The sequence below is a fragment of the Juglans microcarpa x Juglans regia genome, chromosome 4D (assembly GCF_004785595.1).
Source record: "Juglans microcarpa x Juglans regia isolate MS1-56 chromosome 4D, Jm3101_v1.0, whole genome shotgun sequence".
Classification (NCBI taxonomy): Eukaryota; Viridiplantae; Streptophyta; class Magnoliopsida; order Fagales; family Juglandaceae; genus Juglans; species Juglans microcarpa x Juglans regia.
Window position 1 is genome coordinate 31,019,550 of NC_054600.1, and position 25,804 is coordinate 31,045,353.

A 25,804-nucleotide genomic window follows, 5' to 3' on the forward strand; every position below is an offset into this window, starting at 1 on the left:
AAAGCATCATAATCACTGTTTAAGCCAACAAGAAGATAAAAGATAAATTCAGAAGAGGAAAGAGGGGAACTAGCAGCACTCATTGTATCTGCGAGATGTTTTACTTTGCCAAAGTAATCTGAAATTGAGGAGGAACTTTTGGAAATTGTGGCTAGTTGATAACGTAATTGAATGATGCGGGCATGAGAGTGAGAGGCGAAAAGTCTTTCAAAAGCAGCCCAAGCATCTCGGGCAGTTTGGTGACCAACGACTTGGGCGATGAGGTTGTCGGAGAGGGAAGAGATTAAGGCACTTAGGATGAGCTGATCTGTTTGAAGCCAGGTGAGATATTCTGGGTTAGTGGTGATGTTATCGGCAAGAAGACGAGGAAGGGGCTGGACAGAGCCATCTACGTAGTGAAAAAGTCTCTGTCCTTTGAGATAAGGTATCATTTGAGTGCGTCATAATAGAAAATTATCGTTAGTAAGTTTTACAGAGACAAGATGGGAAAGATGAGGAAGAAGGGAAGGAGTGGGTGGATTGGAGAGTGAGGATTTAGGAGGAGGAGGAGGAACTTCAGCCATATTAGACGCTAGTCTTCGAATAGCTCTGATACTATATAAGACTTTTGTATTTCAAATATTCATCCTTCATTGATTAATAAGGTTTACACAGAGCTCTATTTATAGAGCTGAGAATGGCGAGTGGTCTGACATTTTAACAAACATGAGATGTGCGTGATTCCTATTGCTAGCTGTACAAGATATCTATAACAAAAAATATTTTATTTTTGAACAATCAGAATTACAAGAATATTCTAGAGGAAATGTACAATAGAAATTCATGAAGTAATGTTTCTGGAAGGTTCTTGCAGTGAAGACTGGTCATCGTGTGCAGCAGAGGTGGAGCCGTGGGTCATGGATGCACTGGAAATTATTTGTTTGCTGTCATTTTGAAAGCAATGGAGTCGACGATGAAAGCTTCCACTCCTGGCATGTCTCTTGATCTAGAACAAAATCAGGGTCCCTCTTTTTCTCTCTTTTGAGAAAAATGTATTCTACAACCAATTTTTTCTTGCCCTATTTTTGGGTTTTGAGGGTATATAACATAAAATAATATTGAACTGGAAATTTTAGTGTGTATAAAAAGGACTTGAAACAGAGCTTTGTTCCAAAGAACCAATGGTAGCGTTAGCCTTAAAACAAAAGAATGGTAGACAACAGCAAGAAAATTATAGAGTTTTCAGCATTTGCTTTTTACCAAGGTTCTCCATTGAATTGACAAAACTCAATAAGCGTAAGATACAAACCATAGCTGCAGATAGTTTCAAGTCAAGGTGAATAGCAAAATCATCCAAGGTGAAATGGTTTAAGAATTTCTACATCATAATCTATTACAGCTATTGGTACTGGAAGTAAAACAGCTTCAGTGGACGCATATAACCAAAACAATCTGAATTGCAGACACAATCAAGAGCAATATCAAATATATTCACAATGGCTTTTGGCTGGAGGGGAGAGAGTTTTAAGCTTCTGAGCAAGCGTGGCTTTTGGGCGGAAGAACAGGTTCCGAGCTTTCTAACAGTGTTTTTAATCTAAAGAACAAAGGACGGAAGAAAAATAAAAAAGAGAGCCACGTGGACTGGGTAGTAGAGCAGTAGTGGAGAAGAGGTAAGGGAATCACTACCCAACCTTATACAGATGAAGCAACAGCACAACGATTATAGAGATTACAAAACCCTCCCTCGCTCTATACAAGGTAGATAGTGATAACCCAGTCTGGGTTTGCGCGGTATATATAGGTAGATTGCAAAGCTGTTCTATGTTATCTCTCAGCCCTTGAAACAGAGCATCAAAAGATCTTATTTTGCAGTCTACCCAACATCGGGTACTGTGCTTCCATAACTCGTTTCGGCAGTCGCATGCTTAAGAATAGAAGTTGCGTTCCATGTTTGCGCTAGCACTTTTGGAGTTAGAAATACGAGCGGTGCTACTCTGCTGCTCCATGGCGATGTGTGGCCTTACCACGTAGCGACCACCTCATCGATTTCTTATTTAAAAAAAAAAGCAAAAACCGAAACCGAAACATCAGAAATCCATTTGAACGAAATGGTATTTGAAACCCTAAAACCGCTCCTTGGCGTTTTCCCCATAACGAATGATTACAAGAGATCTGGAGCTTCTGAACCAATATTGTTCTTGGTCCTTCTTGGTAGTTACTTCCTGCAGAAAGTCTGCAAATTTGCAAGGAAGGATAAGGATTGCTTTAATTAGTCAAAGACAGCCTTGTACAGGAGACAATAGGAAAAAGGAAAGGAAAAGACGAACCAATTACACCTGCAAGTCTCGTTCTCATAAAATATTCATTGCACCCCATGCTGTTTTAGTCCTTTTCACCTGTATTTTTTCTCTCAAAAACTTGGGTTGATATTCCGAGTTCCCATGAATGCATGCTTCTTCTTGTTCTTCCGAATTTACGTAACTGAGAGGATAAAAGATGTGAAAGACAGACCAAAGGAACAGAGATGGTTACACATTAGTCATGCTGCTTTCTCAGTCCTTCCTAACCCTCTTCTCTCAAATCAATCCCCATTTTTCTGACTATAATGGCAGACCCCACATAGCGTCAAGACAGTGATAGAGGGAGTCGAAAAAAAATGACAGAAAGGCAGACGGAGAGAAAGTAGACACTTCATGGTTTTTGGGTCCACCGTTGTGATCCTTTTGAGCCGGCTTCGTTTAGAGTTAAATTCTTCTTAACTTATTATTATAATTTTTTTAAATTTTAATATAAAATATAATAAATAATTTAATTTTTTTAAATTTTAAAATAATAATAATATTAAAAAATAATATTCTAATAATATTTTATCATCTCAATTCAATTCAACTCAATTCAGTTCAATATCTAAACATAGTAATTTATATTATACAATGAAATGAGATAAATGTTTGTTATAAATAAAATATTATTATAATATAATTTTTATTTAAAAATTTAAAAAAAAAATAAATATTTATTATATTTTACATAAATTTTAAAAAATTATAATAATTATACAACGTAATAGTTTGATTTTACCTAACCAAATCAAGTTATCAAGTGTCGAACTGAGCGCATATTTGAACTGTCAGTTCTAGCTTCTTGAACCTCATTTATTTCCTTATCTTTTCTCGCTCTATAAACTGCATCCTTCTCTTCAATGAAACAATATGCATATCTTCCTGCACATACGTATAACATGCCATTTCATTGCAACCCTTAAATGTCATCGTGTCCTCAGATCAGTCCCTCCAAGCCTGTCTTTTCTTTCTCGGCATCCTGTTTTTTTTTTTTTTTTGCTCCTTAAGAATCTCTTTCCCATGAGACCAAACATAGGCTCACTTGTTCATGACAGTTGCTGGAGTAAACAGGAGCACTTCGGCAGCTCGGCTTCCACCACAAAGGGAGAACGAAGAAAGCGGTGGGGGATTAATGGTGCTATCCTGATTGAGCTATTCTCTCTTTCCCTCTAATTTTCAATCTTCTAATTTTCGTTGGTATTCTTCTTATAAAAATTTTCTTGACCTTGCAAGGCTTTTAAATTTTTATTTAATTATTATGATTATTCTATATTTTTAATTTATACATAAGTTCTATTGCCGTCATCTCTGATACTCTATCTTATCTGATATCTGATCTATTCCTCCTGAGCTTTAGAAAGATGCGTGAAATCAGTGTTCATGTAAACTTTATATGACTTGTGACTCTTTGCTTTTGGCCTTGGTCATGTTCTGTTCGAAGGTTACTCTAATTAATCTCTCTTATTGTTTATGGAGTGTCGTGTTTTTTTGCGCAATAATAATGATGCACAAGTTGAAACAAGTTGGCAGTTGATAGTGATGATGATTGTCGGTCGAGTTCTTGTTCTCCTTGTTTACTTGTAGCTTCACATGCATGTATCATGTGCGACGGATACGTTATTGTCAATGAGCTAAAAGATTAGCTTTTTGTAGTTTCTTGCATTTTGCCGCTTACAGTCGATCATCATCAAGACATCAACAAAGCTGAAAGTGAAAGCAAAATGATCGATTCTGGTTCAGTTGCAGTCGTGCAAGTTCGATATTAGCACAATTTATCTTGCCCAACCTCTTGAGAAATCGATGAAACTTTTTCTCAACGTATATAACAGAAAGGGCTGCAACGAGGCCTTTTTAGCCGGGCAATAAAGTCTGTAAGTGTCCATGTAAAGAATAATTGGGCCCGAAATTGATTAGACAAACCTTTTCGTAGCAGGAAAAAATGGCTAACTTTGAATGGGGCGGGGCAGGGAGGGGTGGGGGAAGGAAGAAAGCAAGAATGACTGTACTGGGCTGTGGGCTAAGACCATTAGTCCGATAGAAATTCAATAATCCAGCCGTCAGGCCTCAAGCTAGCCCAAGCATATTTTAATGTCCACGCTTAATATAATTATCACCTGCGACGCGAATGAAAAAATGTTATATACAGTTATAAAATGTGTAAATATTACGTAATCGTTTTAAAAAAAATAAAATTTATTATTAAAAAATTAATTTGTGAGTCCAATACTTATCTATTTTTTTCAAATTAATTGTGCGGCGCTTGCCCACTCAAATTGTAACTATTATTTCTCTATTAATAAGTGCAGAATTTTGGTTCATTTCTGACGCTAATAATATTGTATTGGTTTCAGATGCTGTACGCCCGTGTTGACATATAAATTGGTCCTTTATTTGTTTATAATTATTTCATGCTCCCTTTTTATATTTTATGGAACTTGTAAGTTGTTTTCAAAGGTTTGACATTTTAATTTTCTTGGTTTGGTGAGATATAAGAACTAACCTTTGAAACTGTGGTCATATGGGACGAGAGTTGTTAACAATGATGCAGAGGATCAAATGGATTAGTTGGGTTTAAGCAGAGACCCTATCTCTTATTAATTTGCCAGTTTTGCCTAATTTCTTCGATTGTTTTGACATTATCGTGTCAATGTTTTTTAGGCACCGACAAGAGTAGGAATCATACCTCGATCTCCCTCTAAAATGGTTCAAAAACACCTTTTTGGACAACTTGATTAATGTACAAGTTTGAGAAGAAAAGTTCAATGTTTGGGAGCTGCTGCTCTTTCTTTATTTTATTTTATTTCCCTTTAGCAAGAATTTGTTAAAAGTCAATAGCCTAATTACGTAGGGGCTTGCAACACATAAAAATGCTGAACTTATCCTTGAGCAAAAAGTCCATAACTGATGGTCAAGGTGCTTTAGTTGGGCTTTGAGCAGGAGATAAACTAAAAGCTGAAATCCTTGACTCATAATCAATGGGAATGAAAAGATACCTCAGCCAACAACAAAAGATGACATTGATCTTACCGTACAAGGACAAACAGAAGAGGCTAGCTGCTAATTATAGCAACGTGGTCATGTCACACTCACACCCATCAATTGTATATGTAAGTTTTTGAGAAAATGTGATCGATCTTGGCCGCATGTATTGAAAACTTGTCTTTGCCTTCTTGTCATGAAGTGGCCTAGCCTGGCATCGTCAACACATGAGGCTATATATATATATATATATATATATATATGATCCCATTATCATCCCTCCGCCCAAGGCAAACTAATTTTTGTATATATATCATGCACAACATTGCACTTTCCACGCACTGTGTACGTACGTAGTTGCAGTTTTTGTATATTTCTTCCTGAGGTTGTGGCGCATCCCGGCCAGGACAATCATATCGACAAAACAACTACATATATGTGTTTGTGTGTGTGTCAGCAAAGTGCATCGCGACAATGTTGCTTCCATAAGCAAACTCGGATTCACTTGTGTAGTTGATCAGTTGACTTTCTTTTATATAAATGTACAAACTGCAACACTTGTTCTATCTCTTTCTAGATTTAATGAATCACCAATTCAGGGGAAAAAGGAAATTGGATTCATACCATCTAACTATTTTTATGTATTTCTCCTACCGCTTTTCTTTCGTCTTGTGTATAAGATTTCCGCGAAATTGCTGAGACATGCAGCTTCTTCCTTTGCCTTCGAACAAATATCATGGAGACTTTTTTTCACATCGGGTACTGTGCAATGCACGCATTTTAGCGTCATTGGTAATCCTACAAACGACAGGATCGTTTTCTTCAACATGATATTAACTCCAGTACTGTACAAAACATTGTAATTCTTCTATGCTTATGCTTTTGCGTTACTTTCCAAATTACTGGGAATAAAATTCACGTGTTTAACAAGTAATTAGTTTCGCGCCCTTAATCAATCATGCCTTTCCATTGTCGAGAGGAGTGCTACCGAACCAGCTACCTCATTGACGTAAGTGCATATATAAAGGTATTTCTTTTATAAATAAATAGCTGAAGTTTTTTCCTGACTTTTTAACGTTTACTTTTTTATTTATTTTAAGAAACATAAGATTGTAGAAAGAGTATGGTCATATGTTAGCATCACTTAATTATAAAGTATAATTTCAATTTGATCATAATATGATATTAACTCATTATTATTAATATTGATATGAGATTGACGAGCTGAAAGGTAATTGTCAATTAAAACAAACATGGTGTGCCAACAAACTTTTTTGGAAAATGAGGTCGTTCGCTTTCTCAAAGCTGGCTGGTGTTTGGTAAAAACAGAAAGGAAAAAAAAAGGCATAGGGAGGAATCTGCCCTTGAGAGGGGTAATGCGAAAGCATCTGCATTGATAGATGTAGGAGATGAAGTCAAGCAAGAGAGAGAGGGGGAGAGAAAGAGAGGAAAAATAATTAAAAAAAGGACTGAGATTGAAAATTTTCTCATTTCAAGATGTTTGGCTTGTTAACTTGCAGAGATCGCGGACTTGGAGAAGCATCTTCTATTCACCGCATGTACGTGAAAGAATTAATATCGGAATCCAATGCATGGCTTCGCATAGGCCTAGTAGATCCTAATAACTGCATGCATGGTCCCTTATTTCAGGTTGACTTTGTTAGATCAACAAAAATACAGTAAAATTGACAGAAGTCATGAAGGTTGTCCTTGGGCTATAGATCAGATGTAGGAGCTAGCAGTGGTATGAGTTTCTCTTCCTCACGTTTAGCTGTTCTTAAATGAGCAGTTGAGAGGAATCTGTCCTATAAATTGTCCTCTATTTGTAGTTTTGTCTTGGTCTCAACTTCAGAAGACAACCTAAACAAGTTGTTAGTTACCGCATGTCACAAGATTCAGATCTAACCATGCATACTGGATCATTCACAAGAGTAGGGAGTAATCTTACTCAATTATTATACCTTAGCACATTTTTAATTAATCAGTATTTAATTAAAATTATCTTAAATATTCTAGTTTACTAAAGCCAAAGTACAAATGTATCACAAACAATTAGGAGACATAAGGAAGATACCCTTCTTCTATATATGTATGTGGGTATTTCATGTTTGGTTATAGCACTGACTGATGACTCTTCTTAAAGCAGCAACCAAAACTCAATACCAAAAATCCATGTCATGAAAACGTGAAGAAAGACAGAGAGTTCCACAAAAATTAACCACACTTCACAGGAGATGGGGGTCCTTCCACTTTTAAATTGCACAGAACTCCGTATCCTAAGCTCTCGGTTCTGCCACTCTTTCCATCCAAATATTCTCTCTCTTGAAACTTCGTGACTTCCATCCAGATTTTTGTCCTACCCAGAAGAGACCGAGTTACAGGTTAGAAGTGGAATAGAAGAACTGAAAAGTGATCAGTGCAAAAATAAACTTTAAAGAAAGAGGGAAAAACTGAGAAGACCCCACTCGAGTTCACATTTCCAAATGTAATAATAAAAAAATCCGCAATTTTCTACTGAAGATTAATTTTTTGTTGTTGGGGTATTAAATGGGCATTGAAGTTGATGTAAGGGTTTCTTTGAAGTCAAACAGAAGAGCCGTGCATTTCATGAAATCATCGCAGCAAAGTCATTCCAAAGTTTTCTTTCTTTCCTTTTTATCATTTATACAATGAATGGGATTGGCAGTCTAATTTGTAGCTAATCTGATATATTTCCATTAAGGGCAGATTTATTGGTTACTCTTTTTGAAATCTCACCTTCTGGCACCATTTATTTCTACTCTTTAAAACTCCCATTGAATTCGGTCCCTCTTTCACTCTCCCTCTCTCGAGGGAAAGGAAAAGATTGAGGTGAACTATAGTCTCTGGAAATACATCTTTTTCTGCACTTCTTCTCCACTTGGTCTTGGATTTCTTTCTTGCTACTGCATGGAATTCTTCATATTACATTATCCATCCTGAAAGCGGCATTCCGGGTGAGTTTTCTCAATCTTTCTTTCCAAAAGATGGACCGGATTCTCCTCGAAATCAAAGAACAAAACTTTGCTGCTCCCTCACAATCAAATTTCCTTTCTCAGTCAGTACCCCCACCTCCATCACCCGCTATTCAATCTGATGGCTTCAATTTGAACAACAGGGTCAGTCCAAGCGTATTGCTCATCATTATAATTCTTGCTATCTTCTTCTTTGTTTCCGGTTTGCTTCACCTTCTTGTTAGATTCCTCATAAGACCCCAAACTAGAGACCCAGATGATTTGGAGAGTGTGACTGCTCTTCAAGGGCAATTGCAGCAACTCTTCCACCTGCATGATGCTGGCGTTGACCAGTCCTACATAGACACCCTCCCTATCTTCCATTACAAAGCCATTATAGGGTTGAAGAACCCGTTTGACTGCGCTGTCTGTCTGTGTGAATTTGAGACTGAAGACAAACTCAGGTTGTTGCCAAAATGCAGCCATGCCTTCCACATGGAATGCATAGACACATGGCTCTTGTCCCACTCCACTTGCCCACTCTGTCGGGCTACCTTGCTCCCTGATTTCTCTCCAAATCACAACTGTTCACCCATTGTATTTGTTCTTGAATCTGGAAGTGAGAGCTCAAGAGAGATTATCTCAGAGGCTCCTGCTTTTGGCAGAACCAGTTCAGTCGGAGGAATCGATCCCCATCTGGGTTCTCGTGCTGCCAATGAATCTACCCGCATCGATTTATCGCAGAAGTCTGGAGATTTTTCTGAAAAAGACGATACCAGCCCAGTAGTAGCGGGGGATTCAGAGGCAAAAGTAGTGCCCGTAAAGCTCGGAAAGTTCAGGAACGTGGATGGTGGTGAAGGAAGTAGCAACAACAATGTGGATGCAAGAAGGTGCTTCTCAATGGGTTCATTTGAGTATGTAATGGACGAGAATTCTTCATTGCAAGTAACCATTAGAACCCCCATGAAGAAGCAGTCGAGTAAGAAGCCTTCTTTGCCATTAACACCTGGACACAGGTCAGCAATGTCTGAATGTGACTGCGAATCTGCAAGAGAATTCAAGTTCAATGGGTTTGAAGCAATTAAGAACTTCGAAGCTCATGGAGGTGCTAGTATTAGCAATGTCAGTAGCGATGGCAATGCTATTGGGAGGAACAAAAGAGAGAGCTTCTCCATATCAAAGATTTGGCTCCGAGGAAAGGACAAGCCGAATACAGCAGCTGATGCATCGAGGCGGACCGTTTCGTTCCGGTTTCCAGTCCACATCACTGCTGAAGATTTGAAGGCCAAGAATGTGAATATTAATGGTGCACGGAGGAGTATTTCTGAGTTTGACTTTGGGAGCTTGGAGAATGGAGGAAGTGAAATGGGTGGCGACGATCAAAGGCAGATCTGTAACAGTTTAGATTCTCAGACAAATGCTCCATCTTTTGCAAGGCGGACATTGCTTTGGCTTACGGGAAAACAGAACAAGGTTGTTCACTCGTCCTCAGCTCCCAATGTTTAGTTTCCATGTATTTTTTTCCTTTGATGGTTAATTTGCTATTTGATTGCCAATTATGGGAAGGCAAAATTGGAAGATCTAAGGTAGACAGCATAGAGACAAAAGATTTGAAAGGTGAAAGAGATCCGAGCAGAGTGTCTGCATTTCACTGCATATTTTTGTTCTAATATTTCAAAATAATTTGAATGTAAAAAAATTAAAAAAAAAAAAAAGGTTCGTGTATGTTTCCCAATTCAAAAAATTCCCATTTCATCTAAATCCTAAAATTATTTTTCATCCCCCCCACACACAAGATACAGGCAGTTCGTCAATTCAATGGTTGACTGTTGTATTAAAATGATTTATTTTCCCTACCCTTGTAGGCATGGAAAATGGGTAATGAATGATCTGATAACAAGATGCTTTTAAGTAATTCCACACAGAGACTTTTCAGGACCACCCACTATTTTGAAATTTCACGTACTCCAGTATATCCTGAACAAGACTCTATACAACAACTCACTATTTAATGATTTTGAATCTAAAGTTGGGAGCTTTATAGTTCCTTTCATTCTTTCGCAGAAAGCAGGGGAGATTTAAAGGTAAGTTGTATATACTCATCACCAATAATGACAGAAAGTAGTTGTATCCTCTGTTTACAAGGTGTGATCTCAGATCTGAGTATCATAATAAATGGCAGCAGAGAATTCAAAATCGAATTGAACACAAACAGCAAAGGTTGCTCTTTCATTTTCTTTCAAACTGAGGCAAATTATCATCTGTAAATAGTTGCTGGCGGGTGCGTATCGAGGGACTAAAACATTAATGGCTGATGACAGATGTTAAGAACGTCACGGGAACGGTTGCACGCCGCTGTCTGTTTTAATTCGTGGCACCTAACCCGTTTTATGGTGCCTTGCTCTTAAATATAAGGCAAAAAAAAAAAAAAAAAAAAGAAGCGTGTTCGAAAGAACAGAGTTTTCACATATGTATACCCTACAACAGCCCTCTCACTTTCTTGCATTTCCTCAGTCGTTGCATGCATTGACAGATGTCTGGGATTGCTGCTCAATGGCTTTGAGACCCTTCGTAAGACAAAATTTATGTAGACGGCTTGGGGATTTGCGAAATCAAAATGGTGTCATGTTATAGGCTACTTTGAAATCCATTTTTACGTAGAAAAATAATTTACTTACAATATTTTTTATAACTATGTTTTATGTTTTAAATAAAGGATTTTTTTTTTTAAATGTAAGGTTCTATTTGGATTTAGAGTTGATCTTAATTTATCTCATCTAATTATTACAATTTTTTTAAATTTTTAAACAAAATATAATAAATAATTCAATTTTTTTAAATTTTAAAACAATAATAATATTTTAATAATATTTTATTCAATTTTTAAATTTAATCTCAATTTATCTTATCTCGACTCGCTATCCAAATCTAACTTAATAGTGATATATTTATCCGACAACTTGTAAGTAGTAAAACATAAAATAAATATTATTCATTTAGTGTGAAATATGGAATATTCTTTACACAGTCATTTTAACAACCAATCGCATGAGGTTGAGTATGAGACAAGATATATGAGATTGAGGTACGAGAGACTGATCACACAGTTTGAATACGACATCCAAAGACAAGTTTTTAGTACTGTTAAGTATAAAGAAATATGAGATGATTTGAGGCACACAAATATACTAATGGTATTTACCATTATATAGGAGATTTGATAGCTATGATGAGTAGGCCTTTTATTGTTTAGATTGCTCAATAATGAGGCTTGGATCTCTTTCCAAGTCATGCTTAATCATGTATTATTTCTTTGCCAAAAAAGAAAATTTTCCCAAAAAATACCATGAGTTCTAAATTATAATTTCTGTCGTTAATCCTGCTATTTATTTGGGATGTTCATATAATCTGTGATTTGTAGGGATGATGTAGTTATATATAGATAGTATTAAAATAAAGTAATATTAGATACAGTTATGAGTTGTGTAAGCGCCGCGCACTCATTTTAAAAAATAGTGAGGTCTACTATTAAAAAATCAATTTATTTATATGAATCCTATATTTATTCACTTTTTTTAAAAGAATTGTGTGACGTTTGCACACTCCATGAATGTGAATATCATTTCTTATTAAAAAATTAATTTTTTCATGTGCGTCCCACATATACTCACCTTTTTCTTTTTTTAAAACAAAAAAAAAAAAAATAGGACGACACTTGTGTATTCGATAACTACAAATATCATTTATAATTGAAATAAGCAGCCTTGGTGGAACTTAATTATTTGTTTCAAGCATGGCCTAGCCAGTTTTGATAAGCAATTAATTCATTGAGCCTGCATTTGGATGTTGAGTTGAGTTGTGAATAATAATATTTTGTAGATCTCATTGAGATGAGTTTTAACTTTTTTTAAGATTGCTATGAGTTTAAGTTTTTAGGTTTAAATATACGAAGTATATTGAGATTGGTTTAACTTTTTTACGACAAATTAAAAAAATAATAGATCCCATTAATAATTAATTTAAAATAGATTGAATTGGATTCATCTTCTAAACACAACCGAGATTTCAGTATATGTATCAAGCCCAATACCAAGGTGATGTGTTCAAACTACATATGTCGGGGGCCTTTGATGCAATAAGGAGATCAGGCCTTACTCTTTAGCCGAGAGGTTAGAAAATCCATCTGATTGGTTAAAAAATATCTATAAACTTGTTGAGAAGGGCTAGCTTAGTACTTACCAACCGACAAGGCTAAGGTGGACTTATTGAGAGGACTGGTCCACGATAAGCTTCGTTTGTTAAAGATCTTAGCCCAGACGTAACTCACGAAGTAATACACGCTTCAGGCTAATCAAAGTAATTCGGCCCACTTTACATGTGAAATTCGAACATGACTCTTTTTGTGTGTGTGTTAGGAGATCGGTTTTGATCTCAAGAAATCTTGGCCCACGAGCAGACGAGCTTGCCATTCACGGACTCACGGAGAAGGAGCCTCATATTTTTCCTTTTTGCCCTTGAGGTACGCATCCCCCATTATATCATTCTCCTTTCTGGGGCCATCTCCGTGTCTTTCTGGAGTCTGGATAACTTTCTGAAACACCCCCGCCCTCTTCGTTCCTCACAAAAAAAATCCCTTTGATCTCTAACAATCCGAGCGCGAGAATCCCCCAGTCCGTCCCCATGCCTCCTCACCACCACGACCGAACACCGCCACCGCCACCGCCACCACCCCCACAACCATCCCCATCTAAACCAAACCCGAAGCTCCTCTCCCTCCTCCTTAAGGCCATTATCATGACCCTCCTCACCTCCCTCTTCTTCCTCTTCCTCGGCCTCGCCTCCGCCGCCTTGCTCCTCCTCCACCTCTCCCTCTCTTCCCAACGCCTCCGTCACCGCCGATATTCTTTTCCCTCCACCCCCTCCTCTGGCCTTCCCCCAGAGACCTCAGCACCCTCCCCCACTTCAGATTCAAGCGGCACGCACCCAAGAACGGCGCCTTTGTAGAAGAAGAAGAAGATTGCGTGGTATGCCTTGACTCCTTCAGGGATGGCCAGTGCTGCAGGAAACTCGTCGCGTGCGGTCACGTGTTCCACATGAGGTGCGTGGACTCTTGGCTCGTCAAGGTCGCCGCCTGTCCAATTTGCCGGGCACGTGTTCGATCAAATGCGGGAACGAAGGGCTTGATGGTGGGTTTGGAGGAGGAAGATGAGGATAAGCAGTTGTGGGGGGGTTTGGTAGGCTTGTAATTATTGTAAGTTCTGGAATCTTTTGAAATTTTGTACCACATGTAATTTTTGTTCCCTCTTTCTGTTTTTCCGTTGATGTATAGTTTCAGATATAATTTGCTGGTATGTCTGTTTGGAATTCTATTTGCTTTTCTCAAGGTTTTCCTACAGTGGGTTTTGTTTGGTTGCAGAGGAAATTGTAAATTGCGAGCATAAAGTTAAATTCTTATTGATAGATTTTCATTTTTTTAGCATTCCTTTCATTTGTAATGCTAGTCTAAATGCGTTTACAACATCTAATTGGCCTAGTCAATAAAAATTGATGAGGATGAATGGGAAAAGGCGAAAAAGATAAGAGTGGTTGATAAGTACTAATTCATACCATATGTTCTCATTACGCTTACGGAAGACTGAAGTTGGAAAACTTGGGTGCTCTTCATTAGAACCCTTGAAGTTCCATTTGGATCTCGGAAAGCACGAGGAAAGTCAGGTTCCTTTCTTAAGCAAGTTATATTTTTTTCCTATATCCTCCTTACCAAGATTCAAATGGAGGGTAAATGGTTTAATCTTTAATCGTCGCGTTTGAAAATATTGGAGGAAACAAAAGAAAAGAGAACGAGGAAAATTCTCCTCTTTTGCCAAGCAAACTTTATGGAAGTTGTGGGGTGATATTTATGGAGGAAAAATGACTATATATGCGAGAATTTGCCAAGTGAAAGAATAAAAAGACAGGTGGGGTTGTGCATTCAAGATTCTGCCTTCCACGAAATAAAGATATTAAGTTCTCTGTTGGCCTTTTACCTTTTTTTCTTGCTTTTGTGAACCAAGTGCAAGCATTTGGGTCTTTGCTTGAGGTTTTGCAAGGAACTGATTGGTATGAGTTCTCTCGAGTTTATCGGGTGTTCCATAAGAGTATGATGGTTAGATTTGATAAACATAGTTAGTTGCCCAGTCGATCTTGTGCATGGCAACATATGGTGATTTCGAAGGTGGGGGTTAATTTGCTTCAAATAAGGAAACTTTTTAACTTTGAGAATTTTATCGGTTGAAAAGTAAAAGCTGAGAAGCTTATTATTAGGTTATTGTGATCTTATTTTTGGCATTTTCAACGGCGTATTTGAATATTTGACTCGAATCAACTGTGTTTATAAAAAGGAACGATGAAAATATCAATCATCATAATTCTCCATGAGATCAAGGGGGTCTTCTATAAGGTATCTATCCTATTTAAGTTGGCGTGGAGCTCGTCCACAATGAGTTAATCCTCCTAAGAAACTTTGCAAAACATACATGTATGGAGAAGCATGGTTCATTGCTTGCTCCAGCGGTCCACTGAAAGAACAGTCTGCCATATATATTTTCTTTGTTGTTGTTGTATAGGTGATTAGAGCTCAATGTGGGATTCTTGTAAGAAATCTTTGTTGTTGTTTAGGTGTTGTGTAATGTTTTCTTGGGAGTTTGCGAGGATTTTGAATTCTAGCTGGAGAGAAGCTTGTCAGTTGGAAATATGCAGATAAATTTAGGGTGATTTTTCCAACACATGACAATTTTGATGATTGAGTTTGATGCTACGATGGAAAAGGAATCTGAAGTGGGGGGTACTGCTTTTGGCAGGAAGCGTGTTTTGTATTTGAAGCCCTGCCGCATCAGGACGACCTTTCGATAGTTTCTCCTCTTGTTCTATCATATCAGTCGTCTGTTTAATGCTCACACTCAAAGATGGTTTTGAGAATGAATTATGGTTTATGCTGATCCACTACCCAATTGTATTTGGTTATCAAATTTTCAATTGTATTTCACAAATTATTGTGGAATCAATTATGGTTTACAAACAGTTTTTTTTTTCAAATAAAAATAAATAAATAAATAAATAAAGTAGTTATGTTTTAATCACATAATTTTATCATATTTCTCTATTGAAATCTCAACTACAGTCTCACACCATCAAAATTTACCATACATGAGCACGACCTGATACATGACTCCGCACAGGCGTATGTAGCGGTAATGTTAAAAAAAGGAAAAAAAAAAAAAAAAAAAAAAAAATCCGACCTGTATCGGGCATTTAATTTTCGGGAAAGACGGCATATGCAGCCGGCTCCAACCCATCAAAAACTCGGAATGACCATGATCTAGTCAACCAGTGACTCGCATACGAGGGCCGAGGAAACGGAAACGGAAACTATGTTGGAAAGGGACGATGTTCTCTTCCAAAACCCCAGCCCCCGCTGTTTCCCTCCTCCCCTCTCCACCCTCCTCATTTCCCTCAAGATTTTCTTCCGAAACAAACAGCTTTTCCTTTCCATCTTTGCCCTCTCCACCCTCCCCCTCTCTTTTCTCCTTTTCTCCCTCTCCCTCTACGTCCAGCCCATCAAATCCCGCGTCTACCACCTCGAGGCCGTCGCCTTCCTCTCCTCCACCCGCTTCGAGTCCCGCCACGTCTGGAAGGAATCGCGCGCCGATGCCCTCTCCATCCTCAAGGTTAAGGCCTTCTTCTTCCTCCCCACCTATTTCCTCTCTCTCTTCACCGCCATAACGGCCGTAAGTTCTACCGCCTCCGCCTGCCACGCCAAGCACTCCAGCCTCCTGTCCGCCCTCACCGCCGTTAAGCTCACATGGAGACGGCCCTTGATCACCACCATCCTCATCTACGCCATCTCGCTCTTGTACGATCAGGTTCCCCGCACATTCGCGGCTCTGTCTGGGTCTCCCGGATCCGAATTGTTTGTACTTGTAATGGGTTCGGTTTTCGAGATTTACTTGATGGCGGTTCTGAGCCTTGGCCTCGTGGTGTCCATCGTGGAGGAGGAATTCGGGTGGGAGGCGTTTCGCGTTGGGTCGGGTCTGATGGCCGGCAGGAGGTTATCCGGGTGGGTGCTGTCGGGTATGTTCGTGCTGGTATCAGGTACGATCGCGGGGGATCTTGAGAGGATAACGGACGGTCAGGATCCGTCATTGGAGACATCGACGATGGCGATGAGCGTATCGACGGGAATCAAAGATAAATTGGGGATGATTGTTTTGTACGGGATAGTAGTGCTTTTGAGTTACGTGGTTACCACCGTTTTTTACTTCGAGTGTAGAAAACGACACGTAGTTAGGGTCGAATATGAGAGCATAACAATTTAGTTGTTTCTTTAAAAATAAAAAAGAAAAATCCCATCATTTTCATTTGTTTTGTGCTAAAAAAAAAGGATTGTTTGTAATAATTGTGTATTGAATTGAGATGAAATATTTTGTATTCTTGTAAACCATCCTTTTAAATTGTAACGAATGCAACAATTTGTCATTCTTGATGTCATTCATTGTCGTTTATTTACACAAAACCTTTTGCGTTGAACTTAAGCAAACAATCTCGCCTGTTTTTATAGGGTATGGGGTTAGTCACTATTGACTATCCCGCACCGTATAAAAAAAACATCTTCATATTTTATAAAAAAATATATTCATTCTATAAAATAAAAAAATTATAAGTGTGAAATGTGAAAGTGAATAGCGACTGATATATAAAATTTGCTATACATATAATCATATTTATAATTAATTTTTTATACTTACATATTTTAAAATGAATGGATTTTTTATATACATACCATCTCTATATTCGTAACATATTTTTACAAAATAAAGTTTCTTGCTTTGTTATGTGAAGCCTCGAATGTACTTTTCCTATTTTGGCAGACAATAGAGATTATAAAAATAGAATGTCCTTTCATTTGCATGTATTAGACTAGCTGTATTCTTAACCTCGTGGATAAAACTTAAAACTACTTTACATATATATATATTTCAAATCTTAATTAATTTGGAAAGTATTCAAAAACTTAGTTAGCAACAAAAGAAAAAAAAATAAAGAGAAATTGTATCCTTTGTACGGAGTCTTATATTAACAATTTAAATGGAAAGCTACTTAACATATGTCAAAAAATAGGGAGTGACACTTTTTTTTAATAAAAATAAAAAGAAAAATTGCTTTTATAGATGAGAAAACTGAATTAATCTCATAGGCTATAGTATGATCCTTAAAAAGCTTTTATTGATGGTAAAGGTGGGATTTGTTTTTTCACGAATTGGAAAATGCTTTGCGACCGGAGAGGCGGAGGTCCGGAGCCCACGTGAAGCTTCCTTTGCCAACATGCTCTAAAATATCTCAAAAAAGCACCAAAAAGAGAAATAGGGTCCATAGCATCAATTAATTAACCAAAATTAAATGATATTTTTTATGAATATAAGATAAATTTAATTTTTGATTATTCTATTTACATAAATTTTTATATTAGAATAATTATTTTTTCACTATATAACAATAAAATAATATAAAATCAATTTAGTTTTAACTATTCACATCAAATCTCTACATTAAATTATCTATCTATTTATTATATCATAATGAGTAATTAATAATTTCAAAAATATTTATTTTTTTATTAATTTATTTTATTTTATCATATTTTACTATTATACCTATTATATATTAATTAATTATTAATTAGAATAATCATATTATAATTAAATTAATATATCACTAACTTAAATTAAAATATTAATACATGAACTTAGCCATTGTGATAAAATACGTGACAGGAAGAAAAAGAGATAAATAATTGATAAAATATGTAATTTGTGTATATATAATACCTTTTAAATTTAGAAATTCTTTTAAAAATAACTGTAGTAAAATTTTAATTATTTAGAATTTGATTAATTCATTGTAATCATATTTTATACTCTAATAATTAAATATTTAATAGATTTAATTTTTAACTAATCTGTTGAAAATTATTATTGGTCTAACCTGCCATATCATATTGATGGGTGCATGTTGTTATAACTTGGTATGCATTTTACATGAAAACTTTACGCAATTAATGGAGACCCCAGCTGCCAGCCTGCCACCCACAAGGTTTCCCCTCTCTCTCTCTCTCTCTCTCTCTCCTGAACCAAAGGCCCAAAAATCTTCCTAGTGATAAATCCACCGGAAATGTGTACGGAGAGTTTCTACCTAATTATATATTTTTCTTACTTAAAGATTAAAAAAGTATTTTTTAGTAAGTTTGTAAATTTTTATTTTTATTTTTAAATATTTAAAATGATTTAAAAAATGTTTAAAAATAAATAATAAAAATAAGTGCAAACTGCATTATTGGCTTTCTCAGTGGACGTCTTCTTGAAACTTGGGTTAGTTTATTTTCAGAGATGAGATGAGATAAATTGAGATTAAAGTTAAAAAATTGAATAAAAAATTATTATAATATATATTTTTAATATTATTTTTATTTTAAGATTTGAAAAAATTGAATTGTTTATTTTATTTTATGAGAGGATTTGAAAAAGTTGTAATAATGAAATAAGATGAGATAAGATGTTTCTTAAAAACAAACGAAACCTAATTTTTAACTTTTTTGTATTTAAAAGTACTTTAATATGGGTAAATTAAACAACTTAATTTTATTATTTAAATAATTTTAAGGCTATTTAAACATTTTTTAACCCTCTTAATATAATTTTAAACAGAATGTAAATAGAAATAATTATATAAAATCATATTGATTTCTAGATTTAAATTTGTCAGACATATTTTTGTGATTGTGAATAAATAATAATGGCCATGCCCATTATTTATTTATGTCAGTTTTCTAGGGTGGACCACGTGCTATTTAATCCTAATTTGCAGTTTAAAATACTCGCTCAGATATGTGATCTCAAGCGCTAACGAGGATAAATAACTTCAATTACCACTATGGATAGAAAAAAAAATACGTGCAAAAAAAGAAAAGGACCATAAACAGTCGAAATATAAGCACAGAATGGACATAAAGCAACGAACACGTAAGGAAGCGTTTTAGACTGTAGATGGCGTCCGCATCTCTACCACTCGTCGATGGAGGCTTCATTTTCTACTCACAACACTCGTTCCTCTCTAACCACCGCCACTCTGCAACTCCTTATAAGTAAGTCCAACCCTCAATCTCACTCTGCTCGAATACCCGGATTTCTTTTCTTTTTCTCCTTGGATTTTCTCTACTATTCGTTTGTTTCCTGGGAAAGATATTGAAGGTAGAAAACATTGTTTAGTATATTTAGAACTTGACTCTTCAATCTTGGACATCCAACTTTCCAGTTACTTTAATTATGCCATTTCTTTGTTGATTTCTTGAAATTTTCTCTACCCCTTATAATTGGTTGCTAAGCAAAGTGCATATATTAATAGATACTTTCGTCTCAATATCTGTCCCTCAAATTCGCATACTTTCGTCTCAATAGATGGACTGCTCTGTTTATTTCTAAAATTGACGAAGGCCAAGAAAAATTTAAAAATTTGGAAAAATGGAATCCATCCACGTATCAGAGCACATGGAGAAGTGGGCGTTGCTTTGATTTTGACTTTGAGAAAACCTATATTTGATTATTCAAGATTTTTTGGCACCAGAGGAAGTCGAGGAATGCACACCATTGTGGCATTTAAAGTGAGAAAATTTGGTTCTTTCCATTTTCGTTTCCTTTTCTTTTTCTACTTTTGCTGGTAACCAGGTATCTGAATTTCTAATATGGCATAGCATGGCTTGAGTTCTTGTTGGTGCTGACTGCTGACAATATGTTTGGAAAGAGAATAAAACTTGGAATGGTCTGGTATACCTCTAATGTACGGGCCAAAAATAATGAGATTCAGATTGTAACGATGCATTGATTATCCCCAAACATACAAATAGTGCGCATATTATTTCTCTCATGGTCATTATTGATAAAAAAAAATATGTTAATAGTGTAGTCAACCATATGCAGATGACAAATGAGTGAAATTTCAATGTCGTTAGATACTGGAAGTTGCTTTTAGAAAATCTTGTCAATATGGGGGGAGTGAAACATGGTGAATGAGTGAGAATTTGGACACTGATACGGGAAGTTGCTTATTGTAATTTTCTTTTTTGTTGGTCTTTGTGTCACCTCAGCAATTTTGGATTTCTTTGGAAGGAGATATGGGTAAAATCATGCTAATTAACAAAACATATGATATGGGCTCTTCTTTATAAAGTAAAGCAAGGAGGGAGTAGAGCTGGAAACAATTATTTCTTTCCCCACCCAAATGCCCATTTTTTTTATTCCTGGTTGGTGGCTCATTGAAACATAATTTGAAAAATTGTACAAGATCTTGTAGTTAGCTTCACTATGATATTAAGCAAAATGAATTACATAGCAATTTCATGATAAAACTCTTGAAGGAATATTCAAAGTCTAAGGATGGGCATTTTTGTTTGCATATGTGGTTATGCACCATTGACTCAGGTAACTCATGCTTTTCAAGGTCATGGCCTTCTTTATTAGCTGTAAGCATCATAAGGCCCCATTTTGTTTCTCTTGGTGGAATAACAGAATTCTCTACTTATTAAGTTATCAATGAGGTACAGTTTCAGGAAAAAATATTGATATTTCATGCAATGGCTTACTCATGGCTTGTTGAAATGTGGCTTGGAAGAGAACTGTGCTTTTCAAATTTGAAATATGAGAATCCAAAAAGGAAAAAAAGGGTATAAATGAGCTTAGAATAAGAACATAAAACTGGTTGAGGGATTCATTGTCTATATGGTCAAATGGTCGATGTCAGCCTTTGAAAAGGAATCTGTCCCTAAAACTCAAGTCAGGTTTCTCAGTTCATCAATCAGGTTGGTTTTTCGGTTCATATTTTACCATCTCAACTGATTAGAGTTCAGAGGGATATAGCCTGAGCATTTCCTTACCTATTTGTTTCTATTATTCTCAGTTGGGGATGGAGAAGAGACCAAGAGACAAGCATGGCCATCAAAAGGACCAGAGGACAAGCATTTCAAATCTTGGCTAATCCTAATGTATGCATTAATCCAAGGCTTCCACATGTATACTGACGAAATATTTGGTTTGAATATGATCACAGGTTTTGTAGGTATGTTATTCGTGATATAATTAGTGCCTTGTGGGAGCAAAATGTTTAGACTCTAATTGCTTGTTAGATGATTCAGTTTTAACTGCTTAATTAATGGTCATACTTAAAATTGGAGCCATCATCAAGCGAATTTAGGTACTAGTAGGTATAGACATGATGTATGGTAAGTATAGTATGGTCTATTTAATTTATATAATCTACCTTTTGCAGTAATAGTGGCAAATTGGCATCTTTCTTTTTATTTCTTTTTACATCAATGCATTTAGTTCTTTCTCTAGTCTGAAGTTATTAATATTTTTGTTCAAATTTTCAGGAGATGCAAGCATGGTCATCAATAAATTGACTTCTTTCTTGTTTCGTGATTGTGCGTCCGTCTGAGAACCAGGATTTCATATTTTGTTCAAGTTTCTCATTATCTCATATGTAGAAATTTTGGGGTAAAGACACTTTGCACCGTCAAAATACCATGAGTTTTACACTTTGTGCTACAAACTATCAAAATGACATACTGAACCCTTAAACTACCAAAAACCGATGTGTTATCCTCCATTAAAATTTGACTGTCATGACTGTGCCACATCATCCAGCTGTCCTTAGCAGTTAGAATTGAATGAGAATGCAAAGTGTAAGTTTACTGTAGTTTGCAGATGTGATGCGCCGCTTTGGTAGTTTGTAGTACAAAGTGCAAAACCCTGATAGTTTGAGGGTGAAAAGTTTACTATTCCGTAGAAGCTTATATTACAATCTTTTTTTTATAGGTAGAAAATTATGTTACAATCTTAGTCATTGAGATTCAATGAAGTAGGAATTCACAGTTATTTTTCTTTTTCTCTGGCACGCTTCCTTTTCCTTTAACTTACTTTGTTGCTTGACCAAGTTGCATTGTGTGACGAAAACGTTTTGTTTATTGAATTTCCATTTGTGTAAAATAGCAAACTAGCAGCCATACCAATAAAATAATCTTCTGATTCTTATCCTGCACTTATTGTCCATTATTGGATGTACCCTAACCAAACTAAATAAATGCACAGGTGTCTTCAGGGAGAGGAGGCTCAAATAAGGAAGTGATCATGGTTGATCCTTTGGAAGCCAAGCGGTTGGCTGCTAAACAAATGAAAGAAATTAAAGCAAAAGAGAAATTCAAGGTGAAGGAAATCACATGTTTGGTGAAAACATTGACTTGTTCCAGTGCACTCACTCTATTCTACCACAATCCTCTGGTCGGGATAAATATTAGCTGAATTTGTAGATCTTTCGTAGTGATATCAATCTTTGCATTAACTGTTAGCAGGAAACTTTAATATGTTATGTAGGGCATGGATTTTGCACTCAGATTGTTTCCTATATGTTATATGCTTTACCCTTTAGCTTAAATTTTCTTGGTAAGAAAAGAGGAACGAGTTACTTCTCAAAAGAAAAAGAGGGCTAAGTTTGTTAATTTCTTGTTCTGTTCTTTTCTCCCTAATGCAAGATAGATTGGATCAATCAATGATGCCATAACATAGATCATAATCAAGTTACTTATCGGTCTGGCTGGAAATATGTTGTGATTACAGAGAAGACGCCAAATTGAAGCCATTAATGGAGCATGGGCAATGATTGGTCTCACGGCAGGTTTGGTAATCGAAGGTCAAACCGGAAAAAGTATTTTGGCACAGGTAAACTTACTATTGCTCCCCGTATGTGGCACATGTACATGGTCTCTCTCTCTCTCTCTCTCTCTCTCTCACACACACACAGTGACATGGAATGGTTTGAATTTGGTTAATTGATAGCTAGTTCCTCCAATTGACTGTATCTTTTGAGTTACCACACATGCGATGAATGCTTTTCACTTTCAGTTGGCTGGATACTGGAGCACCATTGTCAGTTTTTTTGTGTGACGTGGGTAAAGATTGAGAAATTGCAGATTCTTCTTGGATCGTTCTTTGAAACCGAACCTGTTAGATCTTTCAAATAATATTGCTTCTGTCCACAAATCTTGTACCTTTTTATTTGAATTGATACTCTTTACGTACATTGTAAAAATTCTTTCTGCCAGCACAGTTTAATCAGATTCTAATATGTAAAAACTCTTTCTGCCAGCACTGATTAATCACAATTTGTTGCGATGAGGTCTACAAAAATATTAGAGCCCCATTCATCTTATTTCAAATGATTGAGAAAGTTAGCGGTTTCTTATGATTATTTGCTTTTAACGTTTGGGTTTCATGGTTTTCACATTGATGCATGAAACTGTGATAGATAGGATTATCGGAAGTCATTTTGACCTTCCTTTTTAGTTTTGAATTAGCCAGATGGGTTTGTTGCTAAATTTTTTAAAGAGGGTTACAGAAGGCTAAGTAAAAGCCACTCTTATTACCCAACAATGAAGTTAAATATGTACCTGTAGGATTTCTGAAAGCGGCTGGAAAGGCTTTCCCCTCCATTTGGCCCAATCTAGCGCAGTGCTTGAGAACTGCAAGAATGGTGATTAATTAGAAGGATATATGGGGTTTAAGCGTCCTTAATGGTTGTTTACACCGTATATTGAATGTTGAACATAGATTACCAATAGGTAAAAAATAAGGTAAAAATTTGAGATTTTTTTATTCTTTTTGTGCTTGTGATTCATGTGGATGGGTCAATCCTACAAATTAAATTGTAGTTCCCTGCATGTGTTTGGAATCCTGAAAAGTCTAATATGGTATATATTCCGGAATTCCTAAGCTTAGTATTCATCCATACAAACTTGCTGATCACTTTAGGCATCTTTGATGATTGTTTACAGCTGCCTCATATATATGGATCAATGGCCCAAGTAAATGACCTCGTTTCGTTGATGTCCTTTCAAGGTCCCAAACCGACAGGCTATAAAGGACAGATGCCAGAATCGCAAATGAAAGTTACCCTCTCCATGAGTCTCCCCCCACCACCAAAACGGTAAAGGAGAAAATAACGTGTGCATCAAGAAGTCCTTGTTAGACACCTAGCCATTTAATTATAGATAATGCCAACTAGGAGTGGATACATCTCATGTTACTCTGTATTGCGATAATTTCTCATCAATCTATTCCACTCTGCTTGGTACTATTTGTAGGGAAAAAAAAATATATATATATATATATATATATTTGAGAAAAGATATTTGTAATTATAAATTATACAACCTAATCGCTTTGAAAAAAGTGAATAAAATATAGGATCTATATGAAAAAAATTAATTTTTTTAATAATAGATTTTACTCTTTTTCAAATCAATTACGTGGTGTTTACGTATTTCATAATTGTATGTAAAATTACTCTATATATATTATTAAAAAAAAATATGGGAGGAAAGTGCATTGTTGAATCCGTATGTCAACAAATGGAAGCAGCTTCCTAGAAAGGGGAGCTATTGCTCAATCAAAACCCACAAAGATATGGATAGACATCACGTATTATAATCAATAAGGAAAGAAAAGTTAGTGCTGTAAAGGAATTAGACCATTCTCAAAAGCACATTCTCTCAGATTTTTTCACCACCATCTTTGGTCTTCTCTTCAAACCGACATCTTGGAATTAAACGGTCAATTACCAGTACTCCAACCAAGTTGTACGTTAATTTGGGAAGTGCTCTTCCTTTATTTTATCGTATGAAAACCTGAGAAAATCCTCGGTGGGTTCTTGTTCCTTTTGTTTGACAACGACCAATGCAGCCAATTGTGTGCCCACAAGTCACCCTTTCTCGTGACGACGTGTCGATCAATGATTGAGTTTTTTTTGCATATTGACTGAAGACTTCGACGTTTGTTGATACGTGCAGGTTCAAGGAATCTCATTAAAGAAGATTCAAATGTTTAAAGGAGAACTAAGTTTAGACCTTAGAACCCACCGTTTTAGGTACTTGATCTCAAGCATTATTTGAACTGGGAATTCAAATTCAAGGAGGCAGCTCTGACTAATCCGGCGTGGGCGTAGAGGTGCATCTACCGGCATTTATCCACCTTGGACGTTGACCATCCCTCGTGAACAAACATCGAAGAGACCTAACATTCTGGGTTGCCCTTCACATGGAATTGTTAAGAGTCAACAAAATATATATATATATATAGACTTATGGTAGACTTCATGGGTAATAAAACCCTAGTATACCAAGAAAGAGCCGGCCAGGGAAAACCTATTCATACTTCACCCATTCATCTGTCCAATGCATGTCGGCTTGACTACAATTTAATAGATCTAAACTAGAGCCATACATACATATAATCTTAAAAGATTTACCTTTTTCCTTCTCGTGATAAATGTTTGGTTAAGGTCGGTAGAGGTAGTTATGGCAATCTCCTAACCAACACTTTTTTGAACATGCATGGGTATTATGTTTCGATCTATTGGGGGCCGGCAGGCATGCCGCTTGAGGAGTTGGTATCA

General features: G+C 36.3%; 3 protein-coding genes across 4 annotated transcripts; all 3 read left to right on the forward strand.

Moving 5' to 3' along the window:
- Nucleotides 1–7,503: 7,503 nt before the first annotated feature.
- Nucleotides 7,504–9,928, forward strand: LOC121260981 (RING-H2 finger protein ATL13-like). The gene has a single exon (XM_041163105.1). The coding sequence runs from the start codon at nt 8,306–8,308 to the stop codon at nt 9,776–9,778; it is 1,473 nt and encodes a 490-aa protein (XP_041019039.1). The 5' UTR covers nt 7,504–8,305; the 3' UTR covers nt 9,779–9,928.
- Nucleotides 9,929–15,681: 5,753 nt separating this feature from the next.
- LOC121260291 lies at nt 15,682–16,626 on the forward strand. Its single transcript, XM_041162117.1, has one exon. It carries the CDS (start codon nt 15,682–15,684, stop codon nt 16,624–16,626), a length of 945 nt encoding a protein of 314 aa, XP_041018051.1.
- A 2,632-nt stretch (nt 16,627–19,258) lies between these two features.
- LOC121260982 lies at nt 19,259–23,499 on the forward strand. Of its 2 annotated transcripts, none has more exons than XM_041163106.1 (5): nt 19,259–19,448; nt 21,257–21,415; nt 22,457–22,560; nt 22,972–23,073; nt 23,257–23,499. In XM_041163106.1, the coding sequence occupies exons 1-5, from the start codon at nt 19,379–19,381 to the stop codon at nt 23,296–23,298; spliced, it is 477 nt and encodes a 158-aa protein (XP_041019040.1). In that variant the 5' UTR covers nt 19,259–19,378; the 3' UTR covers nt 23,299–23,499. The 2 variants fall into 2 exon arrangements, with proteins under 2 accessions (XP_041019040.1, XP_041019041.1); XM_041163107.1 differs by having other exon boundaries at nt 19,265–19,448; nt 21,257–21,341; nt 22,447–22,560.
- The last annotated feature ends 2,305 nt before the right edge of the window (nt 23,500–25,804 follow it).